Consider the following 20,117-nt stretch of genomic DNA (forward strand, 5'->3'; position numbering starts at 1 on the left):
GCATGCCCATTAGGAGCCCCTCGGTCTCCTAATGGGCAGGCGGCGGGCGTAGCGTAAGCTGTGCCCTCAGCCAATCCTGGCGCTGCTGGCAGCGCCAGGATTGGCTGAGAGGGGTTGGCAGGCCCCTCCAGTGCCGTTCGTGAAGGCGGCAAGGCGCCCAGGGGAGCAGAGGTCTGTGAGGTGGCGTGGACCGGCTGTGAGGTAAGTTTTTTGTGTAATATTTCTTGTCTCTTGTTTCTGGATACTTTTTTGTTCGTGGGGTTCTCTCTTGATTGTTTTTGTTCTGGAGTTTGATCGTGTTATCTGTGCCGAATTGTGCTTGCTAATGTTTGTTGAGTTTTTTTATAAAGCCTTTTTCACTTAATCATCCATCCACCCATTCAGTCCTCCATCCATCCTCCCTTTCTCTCGCCATCGAACCTTTCACTTAGCCATCCTTCCTTCCATCCACCCACCCATCTACTCATTCACTCATGAATCCATCCATTGACCCTATAACTCATCCATCCTTTCTCTCATCCAGCCACCCTTTCACTCATCTGTCCGTCCTTTTGTCCATCTCCTCCCTTTCACTCACTCATCCACCCTTTCACTCATCCATTATTTCACTCATCCATCTACCCGTTCACTAGTCCATCATCCATTTCACTCACTCATCCCTCCTTCCACTCTCAACCATCCATCCATCCCTTCTCTCATTATCCATCCATCCACCCTTTCACTCATCCATCCATCCTTTCACTTATCCATCCATCCTTTCACCCATCTATCTACCTCTTCCACCCATACATCCATCTATTTATCTTTTCTCTCATCCATCCTTCCACTCACTCATCCGTCCATCCTTTCTCTCATTATCCATCCATTCACTCTTTCAGTAATCCATCCACCCATCCCTTCACTTACTCACTCGCCCACCTTTTCATATTAATTATGAGCTGAGCCTTTGTCTGCAAAGTTGCAGACAGAAGAGGGCCATCAAGAATTTCGTCCTTGCTGGGGTTCCTAAAGCAAGGGGTAGGGTTCACTATGCCCCTGCACATAGGCAATCTGAAAAAATGTGGAAGTCATGAGTCATGCATGATGCACAGTGCCAGGCCATGAGGTGACTGTGACATGGTGTTGTTTCCAGGGCTTTAAGTGGGATGAAAAAGTTGGGGGGTCTCTCAAAAGGGAGTGTCCGATGTAATTAACACCTAAGCTAAAAATATATGCTTTGTATAGTGTACCGCCCAACTAGTATTTTGCCTCTTCTGTTATTGTATCCAGATATATAACACAACAAGTAACGTTACACCTATTACAAGCCAGAACTATTGGCTTTGTCAATGGTTGTTAGTTGCATAAAATACAAAAGCAGTCACCATGGTTTCTTTAAATATAATATTGAAAATGCATCAGTTCTAAAATGATGAGAATGTGAAAGAACTCTCGTCCCTTCTTCTTAACTTCTTTCACCAGCTTCTTTTCTTGAACTGGATTCCGTAGCAGCATTGGCTTGTTTGCACATTTCTTCCATCTAACAGAATGCCCTGCCCTAGACAGAGGCTGGGGGAGGCCCCCACATGCTGTAACAGCCCAGACTGGCCCATTGTCATTCTGTATGTGGCAATCAGCTGGCATACAGAATGACAAAGGGCAAGGTGGGCTGCTCTTGTGCTCCGAGGAGGAGTGCGAGGCGGCCCCATCAGGGAATTGAGGATACATGGAGGGGAACAGTCCTGTTCCATGCAATGCCCAAAATTACAGACAAAAGGCGTCCATAAAAGGGATCATCAAATACAACGGACATGAGATCCAAATTACGGATGGTTGGTTACCCTACCCACCACACATTAGGAGCACTGCTTGATCCGGGCGAACTCAACCCAAAGGTATTGCAGCACTTTTTTCGCAGCTCTGTATGTTGCACCACATTTTACAAGCAACTAGTGAGTGGCCAATGCTTAATGGCCCTTCATATTCAGCATGTGTTGGGCACTTCCCTTGTGGCACGAACGTGTGGAGTGCTTCCCCCACTTTGGCAGAGATGTCCAGCGTGTGCAAAGCGCCCCCCCCCTTAAAACAAGCATTTGCAATGCAATAGGTATCGTCTTTGCGAGAGTTTAAACTATTGGCACTGTAAATGACAATGTCTTTTATTTATCTGCTTGATAATTAAATGATAAATAAAAGGCATGGTCATGTACATTGCCAATAGCTCAAACTCTTATAAATGGGAGACCTATAGAAAGAAGCGGCCGCTATTGTCCCGGGCTGCTTAGAAAGTGAATGCGCGCATGACGCACTTAATGTTGCAGGCAAACATGTTGTGCCTGCAGTAGGAGAAACTATTTAAATAAAATAGTGCTTATAGACTAAAAAAGACTCACTGTGTAACCACCAAAGTAAAAGGATGAGGCGGGAGCCCACCCCGCGTTTTGCCACCGCAGCCCAAGCTGTTCTGGAAGCCTTCTCCGGGCCGCTCTCAGCGCGACCCGGAAGTCAGGCAACCTTTCCTGGGACATGGACGGGGCATGGAGCACGTGGCTGGAAGTGTCAGGGGCTCCCGTGAGTTGAGGGAGCCCTGCGTTTTGCAGCCCACGTGTAGGAGAAGCGAGGCGGGAGCCCACCTCGCACTGGCAAGCAGTAGAGGAAGTCCAGCGGGAGCCCACCCCGCCTTCGTGAATGCTGCATGGTGTGGCCGGAGCAGGATTTCAGGCGGGGCTCCTGTGAGCAAGATGGAGCCCCGCGTGTTGATGCGCCACAAAGAGTGACCGGGTGAAGAGGCGAGTCCCCCCTGCCATCGAGGAGACCAGCTGGGGAGCAGCGCAGAGTCCCCACATGAGCCGGTGAGTGGGGTTGAGCGGGAGCCTGCAGGTGGTTAAATACCGGCTGATAATGCATGCAAGCGCGCCGTGCCTGGACAGGAGATGTGCACGCGTATGGTGAGAGCAGGAGTTGTGATAACGCCGCGAGCTGTACGCGTGCACATCTCCTGTCTGTTAAGCTTCGGCACAGACAGTTGATGTGCACGCGTACGGTTTGCGGCGTTATTACAACTCCTGCTCACACCATACGCATGCACATCTCCTGTCCAGGCCATGCTGTACGCGTGCAGATGTCCTGTCCCCCTTTTGACCCAAGTCCACAACAATAGATCTCGCCCATAGCGAGCAGCGCTTTGCGCTGCATCGCTAGGCGAGACCTAAAAAGAACTCCTCCAAAGGCGGCGCATGGTGAGTGCTTTGTTTGCTTCAGACCGACATGATTCCAAAGCGCGCTCACCCTACTTTTTTTTAAATGATCAGCATTAAGGATTGCTGGCAATCCTTTGGAACGCACAGTTATTATGCGTTCCAAAGCAACGCCGGCAACCTTTTTTGCTTTGGAGCATTTAAACTAAATGTTTACTTTCATGCTGCGGACCGCACCACCCGTCATTCTAAGGGGGTGGGGACGCTCAGCTCAAAAAAGGTGCCACCACAATGAAAAGGTAAGTTGCAGATCCCTGCAAGAATTGGTAAACTTAGTATTTTTGGCCAGAAGATTCCAATCACTCGCCAAAACCTTACCTCTGGCGGTGCCTGCACACCAACACTGGTTCTCACACCACCACATACACTTTTTACAACAAACAGCACATACACTAAAAAATAACTTTGCAAGCACTTGTTTTGTTTGCTCTCAGCACTCTTTGGGAGCGCATGCCTTTTTTTGGTCTTTCCTCGCCATCTGCTGCTTGCCCTTTCACATCACTGCCACCCCACGCTTTCTCTATGTTACTCTTCCGACCAAATTTTTTTTTCATTTGTTTACATCCCCTTATACCCAGATCCTCCCTCTGAACCTCCTCCTAATGCAAACAAAAAACATGAGTATAAAACATTATTTACAATGCCAATAGCTCAAACTTTCACAAAGGCATGACCAATTGCATTGAAAATGCTGGTTTCTTTTTTGAGGGACCGTAAGCTGGATTGTTTCCTGGAAGTTCTTTTTATTTGATCTTTTGCCACATCTTTTTTCAATTTACAGGTCAAGATTGGCATTTTTTTGTTTTTGGGAATGCTGTTCCACACCACCAAACAATTTTTCTTTTATTGCCTGTACTGTTTGCAGATACAGAATAGCATATACAAAAAGCAATAGCATGGAAAAATACTTGTGTAACTCAACTGAAATGCGAGACTTATTGGTTTTTGCCAATGCTTGTCCTATTTGCACCTGGTTGACCCTGAACAGCAGGTGTCTCATTCCATGGGAGGCCCACTTTTTTTAAAATTTTTTTTTTTAAGGAAATCATTTTTGGATATGAATTAGATTATTTAGTATAGTTTCCCATGGAATCATTATCTAAAGAAATTCACACACAACTATTGAACAGTTGCAAAACAATTAAAGCGTAGCTTAATTAAGAGCAGATGAGTAGATAAACACAAGCACTTTGAAGCCAACGTAATAACAAACATTATAGACACAATAAAAAAAGTAACTTTATATCAACAGCTGCACTGGGCATATAACATCTACAGATATTTGATATCATTTAAAACAAATCTTATAGTTTCACAGCTTTCTGAAACTTAGATCTAACTTTGTTAACAAAGAGCTCTGGCGTGTCTGAACAGTGTTCAGTCAGGACTATTATTAGTGAAAGGGCAAAGTGTTATTTCTTTATTATAATATGTAATGTTCAGACCTCCTGTGTGATAAAAGCAGCAAAAACGTTCGAAACAAAAAAGCATGCTAGGGTTCAAATCTTCTTCTCCTATCAGAAAGTCTCTCTAACTTGGGCATGGGACCAATTCCATTTCTGCTGAAAGTCCTCTGTGTCTCATCACCACGTTAGACAAACGGGATCGCAAGTCATCAGGTCTAGTTTTTATTGTGCATTTCAGTGAGTCTCGACCACAGACATATTCTGGTGCAGAAGCTATTACACAGGTCCTACACAGAAAAAAAGCAAGCTCACATGAGCAGGGTTGTGCTGACCTTTAAGAGACTATATACCCTGTAGGAACAGATTAACTATTCTAAAACCAAGCGCACTAGACGACCCATTGTACTGTCAGTCGTGCGGTAGCCAGATCCTAGATGTTTCCCAGGGTACAGGAGGCGAAAACACTGCTCTTTCCGCCAGTGTCCTCATGCAGATGCAATACTAAGGCTATTTATAGGGTGGGACATTAAGTGTGAATGGGAGCTCTGCCTCTTGAAAACATTTTGTTTAAAAAAAAGGAATGCATGGTATTTAACATGGTTGCACATCCCTGTCTAGAGCACAACCTAGTATATTGTAAAGTAAAAAAAATAAAAAAATAGTGGCGCACTAGTTTAGTTTTCAGAGATAAACCGTATTCATTTTATAATATTTCTTAAAGTTCCTTTAATAATAAATGTTATTTTTGCCACCCAAATGTATGCAATTTAAGCTCAGGCAGTGCTCAATTGGTGTTGGTGAAACATCTTCATATACATCTCGGCTTCCACGACCGGGGGATCTTGGTATAAAGATTAGAAAACGAGATGGTCAGCTGAAGACTTCATATACAGACAGCATGCTGGGTGCTTGGAAGAGTGCTCAGGTAGAGAGCAGTCGAGTAAAGCAATGAGTCTGAAAATTGAATCTCCTTATAATGTTAGAGTAATAGAAGCACAATTACTCGGAAAGGTTCAAGGTCCTGTGGACAGTATGGAAATTAAGCCAGCTCCATGGAGGGATTTAATCTGCTTTTCACTGACAACCTGCGCTTTCTTTTCCTCCAATGGTAAAACCTGAATTCAGAAAAAGGGGAAACACGTTTTCAACAGTTCAAAACAAACTAAGCTTAGAGCCGTAGCATTAAACGCACCCTAAAGGTATTTTAATGTTTGTATCCACAGATTAAATGCTACCATCCTGGAACCATTTCAAGCACTGCTGGATACACGATGTGATGATCAACCATAGTTTGTAATAAGGTGAAATCGTTTTTCTTTTTTCTGTTGTGAATATTTCTATTTTTCTAGACCAGAAAAGTCGGGTCCCCCTTGGCCGTAATTTCCAGAAATATCGGCACCACTGAAGTCAAAGCCTGGCGTCTATAACAGGGAAACAAAAGGAGACAGAAAAATGTGTTAAGTCAACTTCAATTACAACAAAGATTGGAAAGGCCAAAAGTCTCGCTTTTGGAACCGATTGTCTTTGCCAATAGCCTTTCTGTACATCATTATCGTTCTTTTGTTTACTGATTTGGATCTTTAAATAATTTTCACCAAAAAAAGCACTAAAGCGTTCTTGAAGCACGGTTAGGGGGAGCAACAGGGAGTGCATGGGAGGGGGAAGCAACTGAGGGGGGGGGGCGTAAGCAACACAGGCGGGGTGAGGAGGAGAAGCAACAAGCAAGAGAGATGGGTGTAAGGAAGCAACACAGAGGCAGACGTGCGGAGGAGAAGCAAAAGATGAGTGAGAAATATGGAATAGTGGGAAGAAGCGCGTGGGTGAGAAAAAAGCAACATGGCAGGAGGGTTGTAAACAAGAGCGAGCAACTGGAGAGGGCAGGGAGAAGTATACCAGTGACTTGCAGCAACAAGAAGTGCAGGGGGGGAGAGACACATATGAGGGCGATAACTAGAACACAGTGCAATCTCATGGAATGCTTATCCCAAAAAATATATATCGTAAGTGTTTGAAAAGCTAGCAATGTATGCAGAGAAGCTAGTCAAACAAAAAAGAGGCAATGCTCCATGGGAGGGACACACAAGATTGAGTAGCTGTGACATGATTAAGAAGCAAACAATTAAGAGTGACAGGAAACCCAACCAATGGTAAGCAAAAGGTGGGCTCCAAACGCTCTATGTACTTGGTAAGCCCACACACAATATGTCTTGCAACAGATAGAGCATTCACTGTCTAATAAGCTCGGCCTAAAAAATGCAGTAAAATGAGCTGCTGCAATTAGATGGAGTAGGTACAACCAATTCAGAAGGAATTACTAGATTTGCTGAAAATGCTACAGAGAAATGCTGGGAGCTAGAGGGGAGAGGCTTTTGCTCACTCCTTACCCCGGGGATCAATTCCAGTGGGCTGTTTATGTAGAACATAATGGTACTACAGCACTCCTGCTAGGGGCAGACAGACCAGATTCTTTCGGGCCACACCCACTGTCTCATATTACTGGGTTGTAGGCCCCCAAATTCAGTTATTGGCTTTCATGTTTTTAGGTCGAAGCCTAGCGTAAGACTGCACAGTCTCGCTGGCGAGATCTTATGACTTTGAGGGAGATTCACTAGTGGGCTTTAAGCCCCACCCCTCTTTCCCATTGGCTGGCGTCACAGTTTATGCTAAACGGTGGCCGGCCATTGGGAAAGAGCTCTGTGTGACGTACTCTTTTCTCTCTTTCTGCCGTCCCACTTGGACTGACTGCCCGGACTTACTGCTGGCGTAAACGGTTTGTTCTCTTTATGGGGTGAAACAGATGGCCCCATAAAGAAGATAATAAACCTTTTACGCCAGCAGGCATAGGCCGTTCAAGTGGGACGGCAGAAAAAGAGAAACGTCTGCGGGTGGCGGCGGGCCTGGCAAGGATCAGCTGCTTCTGCCGTGGTTTCAGGACACGGCTGGAGGGGCAGTAATCTGGTCATCAAAGGACAGCTTGTTGTCAAACTAAGATACACAGATTTTTGACCTTGGTCTTGGGTAACGGCAGAGGACCAAGGTCATCAGGCCACCTGGCACTGGACCAAATATTCAAGTGCTTGCCAAATACCACTATCTCCGTCTTCCCGGCATTCAGTTTCAGACAATTTGAGTCCATCCATGCTGCCACTTCTGACAGGCAAGAGAAGAGTGCAGAGGCCAGTATTGTGTCACTGCGCCGTCAACTTCTCACTAGCACGCCCAGTGCCCACTTTGTGTATTATGGTCATTGTACAAATGTATGTACTGTAGTGCTTCTCAACTACTTACAGAAATATATACATTTTTGACTTTCTTTACCTCACCCGGGTGCTGTGGTCTCCCCTCCTTTGTTCCCCGCCCCACATGTGATTGAATTCACTGCTTGTAAATTGTCTTCTCAAAAAACCATCCAGTTGAGACCTAGTCTATTTATAGCATTCAAGGTGACTAATTGGGATACAAGCATTGATTCAGCTGCTGTACAACTTTCCTTTCGTTGACTTTGGGTAGTTTTTGTTTAACACACGGTTTAAAGGGCAAGTTGTACAGTGATGAGGGATATGATGCCAGCATTATTATTATGCCCGTAGACCATCTGGAAAAAGGTAAAACTCTAGAAAAAGTTGACCTATCAAAAGCACCACAGCTTGGTATTTTATTCTGATCCCTCTGATGAATGCACTAGCACAGAAGCCAAAAAACATTTGCAAAGGAATGGCTATGGGCACATTATTCAACATGAAATGGAGAGAGATGAAAGTGTTAAAGGAACACTTGTCATCTTCTAAAAGACAGAGAACACAATCAACTAAACAAGGCCCACTGTCAATAATTCCACATCGCAAATACACTGCAATGAAATCATTGCGCAGTATACCACGATTCATCTCTTGGGAAGAGAACCTGACGCAGAGCAGGAGGCAGCGAGATCCTGGAGACAAGGAAGGAAGATCGGAAAGTCAGTGGATTAAGTGAATTAAATGTTGAGAAATAAAAATATTTTAGGCAAAAGACTGGGGAGCCGCCTTTCATAAAAAACTAAGAGTTGAGGTCTAAAATATACATTCTGTACACCGCAGGACAAAGCTCTGGGAATGAGAGTTTTAGGGGTCTAAGGAGAGAGTGGCTGTCAAACACTGGGCATTATGGATTCTGGACAGACTCCGAAGGGGGGGGTTTGAGGGAGAGTGTTCATTCTCGGCTGACCACCTGACTCCATATAATTACGGACACAGTTTACATTACTGGAATTTTATGTGTCAGCTAAAATGCATTGTAGATGCTATAGGAGTGATTTGCTTCCACTGAACGAATTGCACTAACACACGATAGCACTGATTTGTTGGTGAAAATAGTTCAGGACTATAAACACTGAGGACATGAAGTGAATCTGTATCCACCGGCGAGGCTCATCCATACTTCCTGGATGCCTCAGCCATACCCTGCATAATCAAAGCCATTTGCAACATCTGCCATACCCTGCACAAGGTTAGCCAAGCCCACAGACAACATCCATTCCCATATAGCCTCCGCAACACCTACAAATTCTTGAACATTGATGCACGATTGACGTCAGCACGCCATGTAATATATATATATACATACACCCTTGGTTTTTGGATATATAAATTATTTATATAAGAGGAACGCATGGTTATGAACATATTTAAAGCCTGATGCTATGTTACTTTTAGATATATTCATGTATATATTTATATAGGTCATGATATGGTTCTTGGTTTGTGCATTGAATATTAAATGCCCTTCCATAGCACTTTAGCACTTTTACACGTTGTTGGTGTTAACAGAATCTGTCCGATTTCTTTTCTAATACTGAAATACTCGCTTGAAATGCAACAATAGCTCTCAAGAAGCGATCGATATTCTGAAATGCTCTTCTCTGCAATTATTTGTTGAGTAACGTTGTAATCCCGTATTTCCACACTTGAAACACTACACAAAATTAGTTTAAAAAATATGTGTGCATAGTCTGTTGTTCATTTTAACTGCAACCTTGAACCATGTGACTGGATGTGAGATGGTTTTTAAACTCTGCTATAAGGACGCTTTGTCATGTGATCAAGGTCACGGCAGTGACCAAAACGCGCCAGAACAAGCTGGAGCGGTTTTTGAAATAAATAGAAGTTTGGCACTAAAAGTGGAGTCCGTACCCTTTCTTCCCGTCGGAGCATGAACGGTTTGGGAATTTGGTTATTGGATATATATCTATATGCATTTAAATCCACGCCGTCAGTTTCTGGTTTTTGACTTTCTGCGACCTTAAACTCGGGGTGTGAACAATGTTTGGTAAGATTGTGCTAATCACGGACTCAGGACCTTTCTAGATGGTAAAATAGGCCACTAGGTGGAAGGGCAATGATGAACCTGCCGGTAGATGGAGTATCCACCAGAAAGGGTGGTACCAAAGGTAAGTAACTTGTTCTTCAGATAGATACTTCTAACTGCAGAACCCACACCTTAGAATAGACACCAAAGCAGAAGCTCTCCAAGGTGGCGGGTCTGTGAAGTGAACTGAGACCACAACTTCTTATGGAACTATGCGGGCAAGTGTCCTTCCCACTGGACCTAGCTGTCAAGGCAGAAGTGCTTTGTGAACCTATGCTCCGACGCCCATATTGCTGACTGGCTGATATCAAGGACAGGCACCCCACAGAGCAACACACTTGTAGCAGCCTTGGGCCTGGTGGAGTGGGCCTTCAGACCTTCTAGAGGCTACTTCTTAGCCACTGCAGAGTAGGTCTTGAAGCAGAGGTCTATCCACCTTGATAAGGTCCTCTTCCGCACAGTTTTTACTTTCGTTGCTCAAGAGAGCGCCACAGAAAATTGATTGTCCACTTAATGGTATTTGGTACTATTTGTCTTAAAGCCCCTTGGGGGTCTAACTAATGAAACCCCCTTCCATTTTTCGAGGAGTGAGGGAGTGGTAGAAAGAACGCTGGTAGATTGATGGACTGCCAATGTTGCAGGAACGAAGGCTGCACTATTCCTCATCACCAATTTGTCTGGAAAAAATGCGGTGTGTGGTGGTTTCACTGACAAGGTCTGCAGTTCACTCAAGCAACAAGCTTTTGTAATAATAATGAGGAAAACAGTAAGCAGCTATACAAAGGCTCAAAAGGCATGCGCACGAGGAATGTCAAGACCAAATTAAGGTTCCACTGTGGCATCACAAACAGTTTGGGAGGGAATATATGGATCAAACGTTTAATACATTTCAAAACAACAGGTGATTTGTAGAAGACTGCTTGGTCAGAGCAAACACAGAAAGGGTAGATAAATAAACATTTTCAGTTTCCATTGCAAAGCCTTGCTGGGCTAAGGATAAAACAAAGAAAAAGAATGTCCTACAGCTTTGCTTGTTAGGGGGAGGGGGAGTTGGGGACGGGGGGGGGGGGGGGGGGGGGGGGGGTGGTCGGTGTTCTGAGCACCGCACCAGGTGAAGAATTTGTGCCAGAGGAGATGGATTTCATGGAGGGGCATCCGGCACCGAGGATGACATTTATCACCTCAGGTGGTGGATCGAAAGCAGTCAACTGCTACAACTCACTTCCACCCATGGTGGCATTAGTTGTGCAGATTCAGGTGGCGGGATTTGCCCTGCAACTGGGGAAGAAGTTCCTCCCGAGGTGGTAGCCTGATAAGTGGACAGGTGCTCATGCTCAGGAGCTTTCGCTTCCACACTTTACAGGCCACCAGTATGACTTAGGCCTGGTCATTCTTGATATTTAGAACTTTGGGCAGGAGTGATAGAGGCAGGAAGGTGTACAACGCCCCTTGTTCCACTCCAATGCACAAAATTACAGACACTACATGTTCTAGTCAATGGCTAAACAATCTAGCCAGGGCCCCCTTCCTACTGGCAGAAGACAACCAATGCCACTATGGATGTAGACAGCACTTGTGATCTGTCAGACGATGTCTGCTCAGTTTTTCCACTCCGTATTCAGAGACCCTGCCAAGTAGTTGGCGAGCAGAAAGATACCCTGAACACCTGGATCAGCAGACATTTAATCATTTGGCAGACGGCAGGGAGATGAAGCAATTTACTAGTCACCCTGGCGACAGACAAGCTGTCTGCCAGATTATAAATCAGGGTCTTAGTCTCTGGAATGGAAGTCAAAAGTCCTCAGCTGGGCAGAGAAGCAGGTCGTGAAGAGAAGAGGGCTTGCGTCACTAGATAGCCACTATACAAGGTATTTGTAAAGCCACTGATTTTTGGCAGGAAAGACCAGAGCAAGATACATTTTAATTTCATGCTCAGAGAAGGTCTCTCATCTGCCAGTTGCTGAAGAGGGCTCCACGAGGCCACATAACTTCTCTACATGGTGCCTCTGAATTCAGATTTGCTGCTGCAGAGAAGGTGGTAGTGGGAGCAACCTGAATCTTTGGCCCAGTGGCGATACAACTCTGTCAAATCGACTTGGCTAGGTTGGTCCCAGTCCCCAGTAGGTTCTCAGAGCAAAAAAGTTGTCAAAAAGTGTCCACGTACCAGGTTGCAAGTAGCTTTAAGAGGAGCACAATTTAACACCAGCCAAGGGTCCAGGACTTTGCAGACAGCACGGGGATGGTCAACACTCCAGCAGAAGCCAGCAGCAGGGTCCAGGACAAGTTCAGGTGGAACTGGTCAGCTGCAAATGCAGGAAGAGGCCTCTTGAAGCTTGTTGTGTCCCTGTAACCCAAAAAGGTCAGCCTTATGACCTTTAGATTCACATCTTTGTACCCAGGACAAAGATGTGAATCTAAAGGTCTTCAAGGCTCTTCTCAGGTCACAGACAGCAGGTCCAGTCCTCTTCTGTTCTTCCACAGGTCCAGATCCAAGGAAGCTACTGTGGATGCCACATTTATGCACAGTGCCAGCCTGTCGGTAGGGGAAACTCATGGCCACTCCCTAATTAATTAATATTGTATCCAAATGCTTGCCTATGGAACAGCTACCCCATCTACAGTGAAAATAGCTCTGAGAGCCTTTTCACTCTAAGGACATGTTTAACATTAAACCTTTAACTGCTCTACCTTTAAATACCATGTGCCTGCCTTATGGGCATGTAAGACCAGCTTAAGGGTGACTAAAACGAGGGTTTAGGCTGGTGAAAAGAAGTTATTTTTAAAGGATGAATTTGCAGTTTAAACATGCACAGCCATGATGTTAGTGACACGCCTGCAGTCATGTTTACATTGCCACTATAGGGGATGGCACAAGGAGTGCTGCAGTCCACTTGTGACATTTAACGTATGGGCCCTGGGTACACTGTTGTTAGTACCATATACTAGGAACTTACACGCATGTTAAATGTGCCATTCGGGGGGGAGGGGGGTTGGTGGTTGCATTTTCATTGTGCTGAAAGGTGGAGCACAGGCACTTTACCTCTGGTTAGCAGAGGTAAAGTGCCTGTGGGTACACCAAGCAAAAGATGGTCCTTCACAACACTCTTGGAGCTTGAAGGGTAGCTGCTCTGCTGAAATTTATGATGTGGGACGAATGTTGGTTGGGGAGAGGAGAAAAGGAAGAGAGTAGCCTGTAAAATAATTTGAAAACTCCATCTGTCGTATGTGAAGTATCGTCATCCTGGGCGAAGTACTGAACCTTGCATACACCCTCCGCCCAGCACACTGGTGGTTGGGCAAGCGCTTCTGAGGGCAAACTAAAGTGGTATGTTGGCTGTAGTAGCAGGAGGGGAGATGGAAGACTGGTACCCCCACTACTGGCATGCACGTTACCTGCTGGATCTGCGTCTGCAGCCCTGAAAGGACTGGGGTGTCTGCTGCATCACTAACTGGGAAGGTGGTTTCTGCCTATACACCAGCCCTCTGGAATAGCCTCAAAATTTCCAGAACTGTTGTGTAAATTGTTTAGCAGGTGTTAACAGCCTCACAGAAAGTGCTGACGCTCTGGTGTCCTTAAAGCGTTCCAAAGTAGAGTCTGCCTTCTTGTCGAAAAAAGGCATGCCCATTAGTCAAGCCTGTAAATCCGCAGACAAGCTAGTGCACCTAATCGAAGCATGTCTATGAAGGACAACACTGGCACCCACTGCCCTGTCAGTGAAATCTGTGGCATCCAGATTGGTGCGGATAACATATTTGGCCATGTCTTGCTCTTCACAGATTGTGTGCGCCAGAGAGGCCCCGAGATCCTCAACGACTGCTGGCAATATTTTGTTGACAATGTCCCAAAGGGCATAAGTGTATAGGCCCAACAGACAGACTGCAATTATAGATCGCAGTGCCAAGCTGGAATAGCAAAACAAATGTGTGCCAAAGGCATCAATCTTTTTGGATTATCTGTCTGAAGATTTGTCAGTAATGAGTCAGAGTTCAGCGAAATCCTTGAGACCTGGAGAATAAGGCTCTCTCTGGAGTGGGGTGTTTTGTGAAGAAATCTGGTTCACAAGGTACCAGTATGTGTCCTCTGGCTATCTGACTGCTCACAGGCAGGCAGGAACATGGTTTCAAACACATAGCCTTCAGACTATTTCTGAGGGCATCATTAAATGGGAACAAGGGCTAAGATGCTTCCATTCCAGATTGCAGAATTTCCGTCAAACCATTTATCTTAGTCTCAATAGAGGGCAGCTAGATTTCTAGTACGTCGGCTGTCGTACGACTCACCACTGTAGACAAGGCATTTTCTTCCTTTGGTGGCCCATGTAGTTAGTCAAGCTGTGCCACAGAGAAGGTTATCAAGCTTACAGGTGTTTGGTAAATCAAGGTATAAGACATCATCAGAGAAATGAGGGGGAGCAAGCCATCTTCCTCCCAATCATCATCATCATCAATACCTTGAAGAGTAACCTGCTCTGACAAAAGGTCGGAATTAGAGCTATAAAGAGAATGGAACCTCCTGTGAAGTGGTAGATGCACAGTGTTACAGCCAGGGTGCATGTTAACAATTTGTGCTTTGTAATCTTTTAGCACAACTTTGGTCAAGCTCAAGGAATGGGCATTATACGATCACCCCAGGTATGAACTCCATGAAGGAGGTACTTGGGAACAACCCATAGCAACAGGCATTATGCAACCTGTTGTGGTGTATGCTCTGAGGAGTTCTCAGGAGCGGCAGGTAGCAATCTATAGGAATTAGTGTTATACATACAGACATAGTATACAGTATATAGATTCTACCTGGTGCAATTAAGGAGCATCCTATAAGAGGTGCTGATTTGAATCTCACTGATAGTGAAACCATGCTGAGTACTCTAAGGGAGAATGTGGTGCAACCACTAATGAGTACCTTGGTGTTAAGGAAAGAGGTGTTGATTAGATAGAAGCAGTATGGAGGAAAATAGTTTCAACTGGATGACTAAGAGGAGTTAGGAAGAAGATAGGTTGGAATAAACAGACAGCAACTACAGATTCACAAAGGAGCTGGTTGGTGCAACACACAGGAGGGAGTGGTACTAGCGCTGTGGTGAAGGGGAGTTACTAACAAACCGTACTGAAGGTCAGTAGGAAGAGAGGGTCAAGAGGAGGAGATCAAGGGAACCACTATAGGAGGTATATAGAAAAATTGTTATGACCCCAAACTGTAGGTCACAGCCCACTGGTGGGTCGCCAGCCAACGTCTGGTGGGCGGGAAAGAGCAATAAATAAAGAAGACTTTCTATTTTGTATTTATCTTGTCATTTATGCTGTGCTTCAAAATAGGAAGTCAAATGTCAGACTATGTCTTCGAAAAACTGCTGCTTATTCTTTAAAACGGTGATTGGTCTTTACTTTTCTGACTGCAAAGCAAGAGAAGTTTTTAAAGTGAACTGTATATGAATTGTTCTGTGGTACTGGGAGTGTGAAGTAAAGGCTGTAGGATGTAATTGTGTGCAATACACAACAAAATGTAAATACTTGTAAATAAACTGTACACATTTCAGAAGATTTCAGCAATTTGGGAAGCAAAAATGAAGCAATTTCTAGTAATTTCAAACTCTGATGGAAACAAAGATTTTAGTAGGACCAAAGCATATCAAGACACTTTACTTAGCGATGCACAAATGATAAATATTAACTGAATCTCGATTTACGCACATTATCATTTATGTGTCGGAAACTGTCTGCTCAAGCAACAACCACACTTCTTGTCAGGGTGAAACTCAAGTACACCCCAAATTAACCTGTGCTTAACTCTCTGGTAGCTTGGCAAAAAAGCAGTTAGGCAATATGCAAAGTATTTATGCAGCACACAAACAGTGATAAAGTGAAAATACAACACAAGAAAAATCCCACACCTATTTAGAAAAATAGAACTGGAATGAGGAACATTATTCAGCACCTTCGCACCAGTGGTGCCGTAACAATTTTCAGAGAAGGAGTTGCTGACTTCAATGTTACATCACTAAAGTCATGTGGAGTGTGAAAAATCCTTGCTTCACGCGAAGTGTAGCAAATGTATTCAGAAGGAGTGTGTTATGGGTGTAGTATGTAGCTGGTGATGCATTCTGAAGCATACTGTCACAAATATATTATTAAAGCATCATGTGGTCACGCACTGTCATTTACAGATTATACATTTGAATTGACCACTAAATTTACACAAACACAGTTTTACTGATATCACTATATAGCAGAATGTTGGAAAGGACATCCTTGGCTTGGTTCTACCCCAACCTTTTGCCTTACTTCTACTATTTTTGCTGAATTTGTTTTTGTTGGCCTTAATACTGCGCTCTTTACCACTGCTAACGTGCTTGTGCACTCTCCTTCAAACATGGTAAAACCTGCTTAAACCCAATTGGCACATTTAATTTGTTTATAAGTCCCTAGTAAAGTGGTACTACATATACCAAGAGCCTGTAAATTAATTGTTACTAGTGGCCCTGCAGCACTGATTGTGTCACTCACTTAAGTAGCCATTAAAACATGCCTCAGACCGGTCTTTGCAGCCTGTGTGTACAGTTTGAGACTGCTATTGCGACTTTACCAAATAAACCTTTTGCTAGGTCCAAACCTTCCTTTTTAATACATACCAGTCATCCCTATGTTAGGTCCTAAACAGCCCAAAGGGCGGGGTGTGGTGTAAAAAACTGGACATGTACTTTTAACTCTCGACATGTCCTGGTAGTGAAAAAGTCTTAAATACGTTTTTCAGTGCTGCAAGGCCTACTTCTCCCATAGTATAAAATTGGGTTCACTTATTGCATTTAATAAATAAATAATTCCAATTTGGGAGAAAGGTAGGAAAGTTGAATTTGGTCTCTAAAGAATTGCAAGTTAAATGCCACTTTTAGAACGTTAGCAGTTTCTTGTCTTAACCGTTTGGTACCTGTCGCCTGTATTTTGGGTCACATGACTAGGTGTAGCTGGCAGTTGGTCTTTGTGTATTATTCCCAGACAGTGAGACAAAGGGGGAATAGGTGTTGGCAGGATGTGCCATCTCTGACTTGATGAACGGGAGAAGCTGTCGCCTACCACTCTTGCACATCACAAAAGCTCTGCCTCAGCACACTCACAAAGGGTTCCGCACTAATGTTATGCACTCCCAGACAAGCTGAGGCCAGGGCAGGGAGGCAGGAAATATCAGACAGCTCTGTAGGGGCAGGGCTCTAGAAGCTTCTCCCACTTCAAAGGAGACACCAGGTATAAATAATGGACACTCAGACCCAACTCTTCAGATCACTTCTGGACCTGTGGACTCTGCTAGGAAGAAGAGCTTCCTATCTGTGAAATCTGCCCTACTGCCTAAAACCGCTTTGCTGACCAAGAAATTCCAGACACCAAAGGCTTGCTGTTTCTGCCTCAGGACTCTTCTACTGCTGTGAGTTGCCCTGCTAAACCCAGCCTGCCTGTATGGACCCAGAACTATAGATAATCTCAAAAGATCAGTCGGCTTGCCCCCCGTTCAAAGCCACTGGGACATAATAGGCTTCTTTGACGTTGATGTAACTCCTCGCATCCTGACACAGCTCACCACCATCCCAGCACAACTCATGTGGTCTTCGGCACCAATGCATCCCAGCGCAAAGCCCTGTGGCTTCTTCGTTGATGCATCTAGACACTACATCATCCCAGCAGAAGGCATCTTGTCCTGAGGGCCGATGTAGCACAGCACAAGTCCTCGCAAGGCTTCCTAGGCGACGTCACAGGGTCTCAAATCACAAACTCTCATTGAGGACTTCATCGACTCCACCACTGTGCGACACAGCTCAATGCCAGACCTCACATTGCAGCTCCTCGTCGACGACTCCTCGACACCAGCCCGCACAGCTCAACGCAAGGGCATTTTGATGACCAGGCAACAAAGTACTTTTTATTTTTTATTTTATTGAAACAAGTTGTCGCGACACAGCTGTAAGCACACAACCCGGAGGCCGGCAGCATAAAATGTACTATTACTTGACTATCATGACACAGCTATCATGCCTACAACCCAACGGGCCGGCAGCGAAATCAAACATTCGTGTAGCAGCATCCTCTTTGTCTTCTGATGAGATTGTCCCAGCGTATGTCGTGAGTGTATATTCAATAAGTCTAAACTTAACTTAACTGTAACTTCCCCCTCTGTCCCCACCCGCCTGCCGTCAGGCAACAAAGTACTTTGTCAGCAGACTGAACTCAGTCTTGTATCCGGCCCGCAAATAACCGTAGTTTGTCCGTTTTGATACTTAGCGCTTGATTTCTTCAAAACTTTTACAATTGTACTCTCTGGTTCTACTAATTGGATTCGTTTTGGTGTCAAATAATTTATTAGATTTTACTTTATTTTTTTAATTTGTGTGGGATTTTTCTTGTGTTGCCTTTTCACTTTATTACTGTTTGTGTGCTGCACAAATACTTTACACATTGTCTCTTAGTTAAGCCAGACTGCTTTTGTCCCAAGCTACCAGACGGTTTGGGATGTTGCATGTGTTTCACCCTGACAAGAATTGGGGTTACCGCCTGAGTAGGGTTTCACCCACCTCAACCAGTAACCCAATTCCTCACACCACTGCTGAGCCAGCATATGCCACCTGGCATGGTACGCCAGGATGCAGGAGGCCAGCAGGCCAGAAGCCTCATACCCATCCTCACTGAGGCCAGGCATGAGGCTGGAACATCAGGATCATAGCCTGAATATCCTGGACTCGTTCTGGAGGAAATGTGCACTGTATCCAGGATAGCTCCAATAAAAACGGACTATCAGGTTTGGCTTTGGAACACTGATAGTGAACCCCTATGATGTAAGGAGGTTTACCGTCATCTGGAGGTGGTTCGCAAAGGAGCGTGGTTAGCCCGCCTTCAACAACCATTCATCAAGGTAGAAGAAGAGCGGCACTCCTACATCCGAACATATGCTGTAACAACTGCCATCACCTTTGTGAACACTCAAAGGGCACTGGTGAGGTCAAAAAGGAACACAGCAAAAGGAGCTCAGCAAACTGAAAATGTTCGTGGCCCACCCTAAACTGCAGGTATCGCTTATGGGCCTGTGGGACAGCGATATGGAATAGGCGTCCTGCAGGTCCAACGCCACCATCCAGTCTCCTGGATCCAGGACAGGACAGGCAGAACCTGGGTTAGTGTGAACATTTGAATTTGTCCTTCCGCAGGAAGAACTGAAGAGGGCAAAGGTCTTTTTTGACAATGGAATGGAGTGTCACTCCCCTTAATGATCAATTTCCTGGGGCGAGATCCCCCTTGGTTCCTTTCTCCAAAAGGGCTTGAATTTCTTGCCACAGAATGGATAAATGGTCCTCAGAAAGCCTCTCTAATGTAGGTGAAATAGGTGGCGGGACAAAAAGAACGGCATGGCATAGCCACCGGGGACTTTGTACAGGACCATCCTGAAGGATGTTATGGCTTGCCACCCGTGGAGAAAAGGAGTGATCCTGTCTCCCAATGGGTGGTTGTGTGCTGAAAAGGACAAACTAAAGCAGCTTGTAAGATAATGACAGAGGTACTGGGAAGGCCCCTGCTGGCCTGGATGCGGTCTGCTAGATACTCTATCCTGACCCCGAAAGGACTGGGGTGCCTATTGTTGGGGTAATGGATCTTGACGTTGCCTAATGGCAAAGCCCCTATTGAAGTCCCAAAAGAGGCAAAAGTGTTAAGGATACTGCCTTGCGGGTGTGGAAATACCAAGAGAAACCGCATTAGGTCTACTCTTGTTAAAGCACTTGAGGGCGGACTCCACTTTTTTGCCAAAAAGATGACACCCGTCAAAAGGCATATCCATTAGTGAAACATGCACATCACCAGAGAAGCCTGTGAAATTCACCTATCTGTGTGGGACTGCAGCACCACGCAAGTGCCAATCGCTCTGTCACACAGTCTGCTGTGATCAGGCCCGATCATTTGACGTACTTTGACACATCCTGGCCATCCTGAAACGTCTGCCCTAAATCGGTTCATTATTCCTCTGGGACTGCGGGCAAGATCTCCACCACCAAGTTGCATAAAGTATTGGGGCACCTTCCTAGTAAACAGCTGGCACTGAATGACCGGAGGGCCAGGCTAGTGGAAGAAAACAACCTATTCCCAAATGCCTCAA

General features: G+C 45.1%; 1 protein-coding gene across 2 annotated transcripts in view; it reads right to left on the bottom strand.

The window, feature by feature from the left end:
• Positions 1 to 4,455: 4,455 nt before the first annotated feature.
• NUDCD2 (NudC domain containing 2) overlaps positions 4,456 to 20,117 on the bottom strand; it is a 115,473-nt gene continuing 99,811 nt past the window's right edge. For both annotated transcript variants that reach the window (XM_085617834.1, XM_085617833.1), the window contains exon 4: positions 4,456 to 6,063. In XM_085617834.1, the coding sequence (XP_085473960.1) occupies positions 5,980 to 6,063 (84 nt within the window). In that variant the 3' untranslated portion in view covers positions 4,456 to 5,979. The remainder of the gene's footprint in view (positions 6,064 to 20,117) is intronic.

The sequence above is a fragment of the Triturus cristatus genome, chromosome 7 (assembly GCF_964204655.1).
Source record: "Triturus cristatus chromosome 7, aTriCri1.1, whole genome shotgun sequence".
Lineage (NCBI taxonomy): Eukaryota > Metazoa > Chordata > Amphibia > Caudata > Salamandridae > Triturus > Triturus cristatus.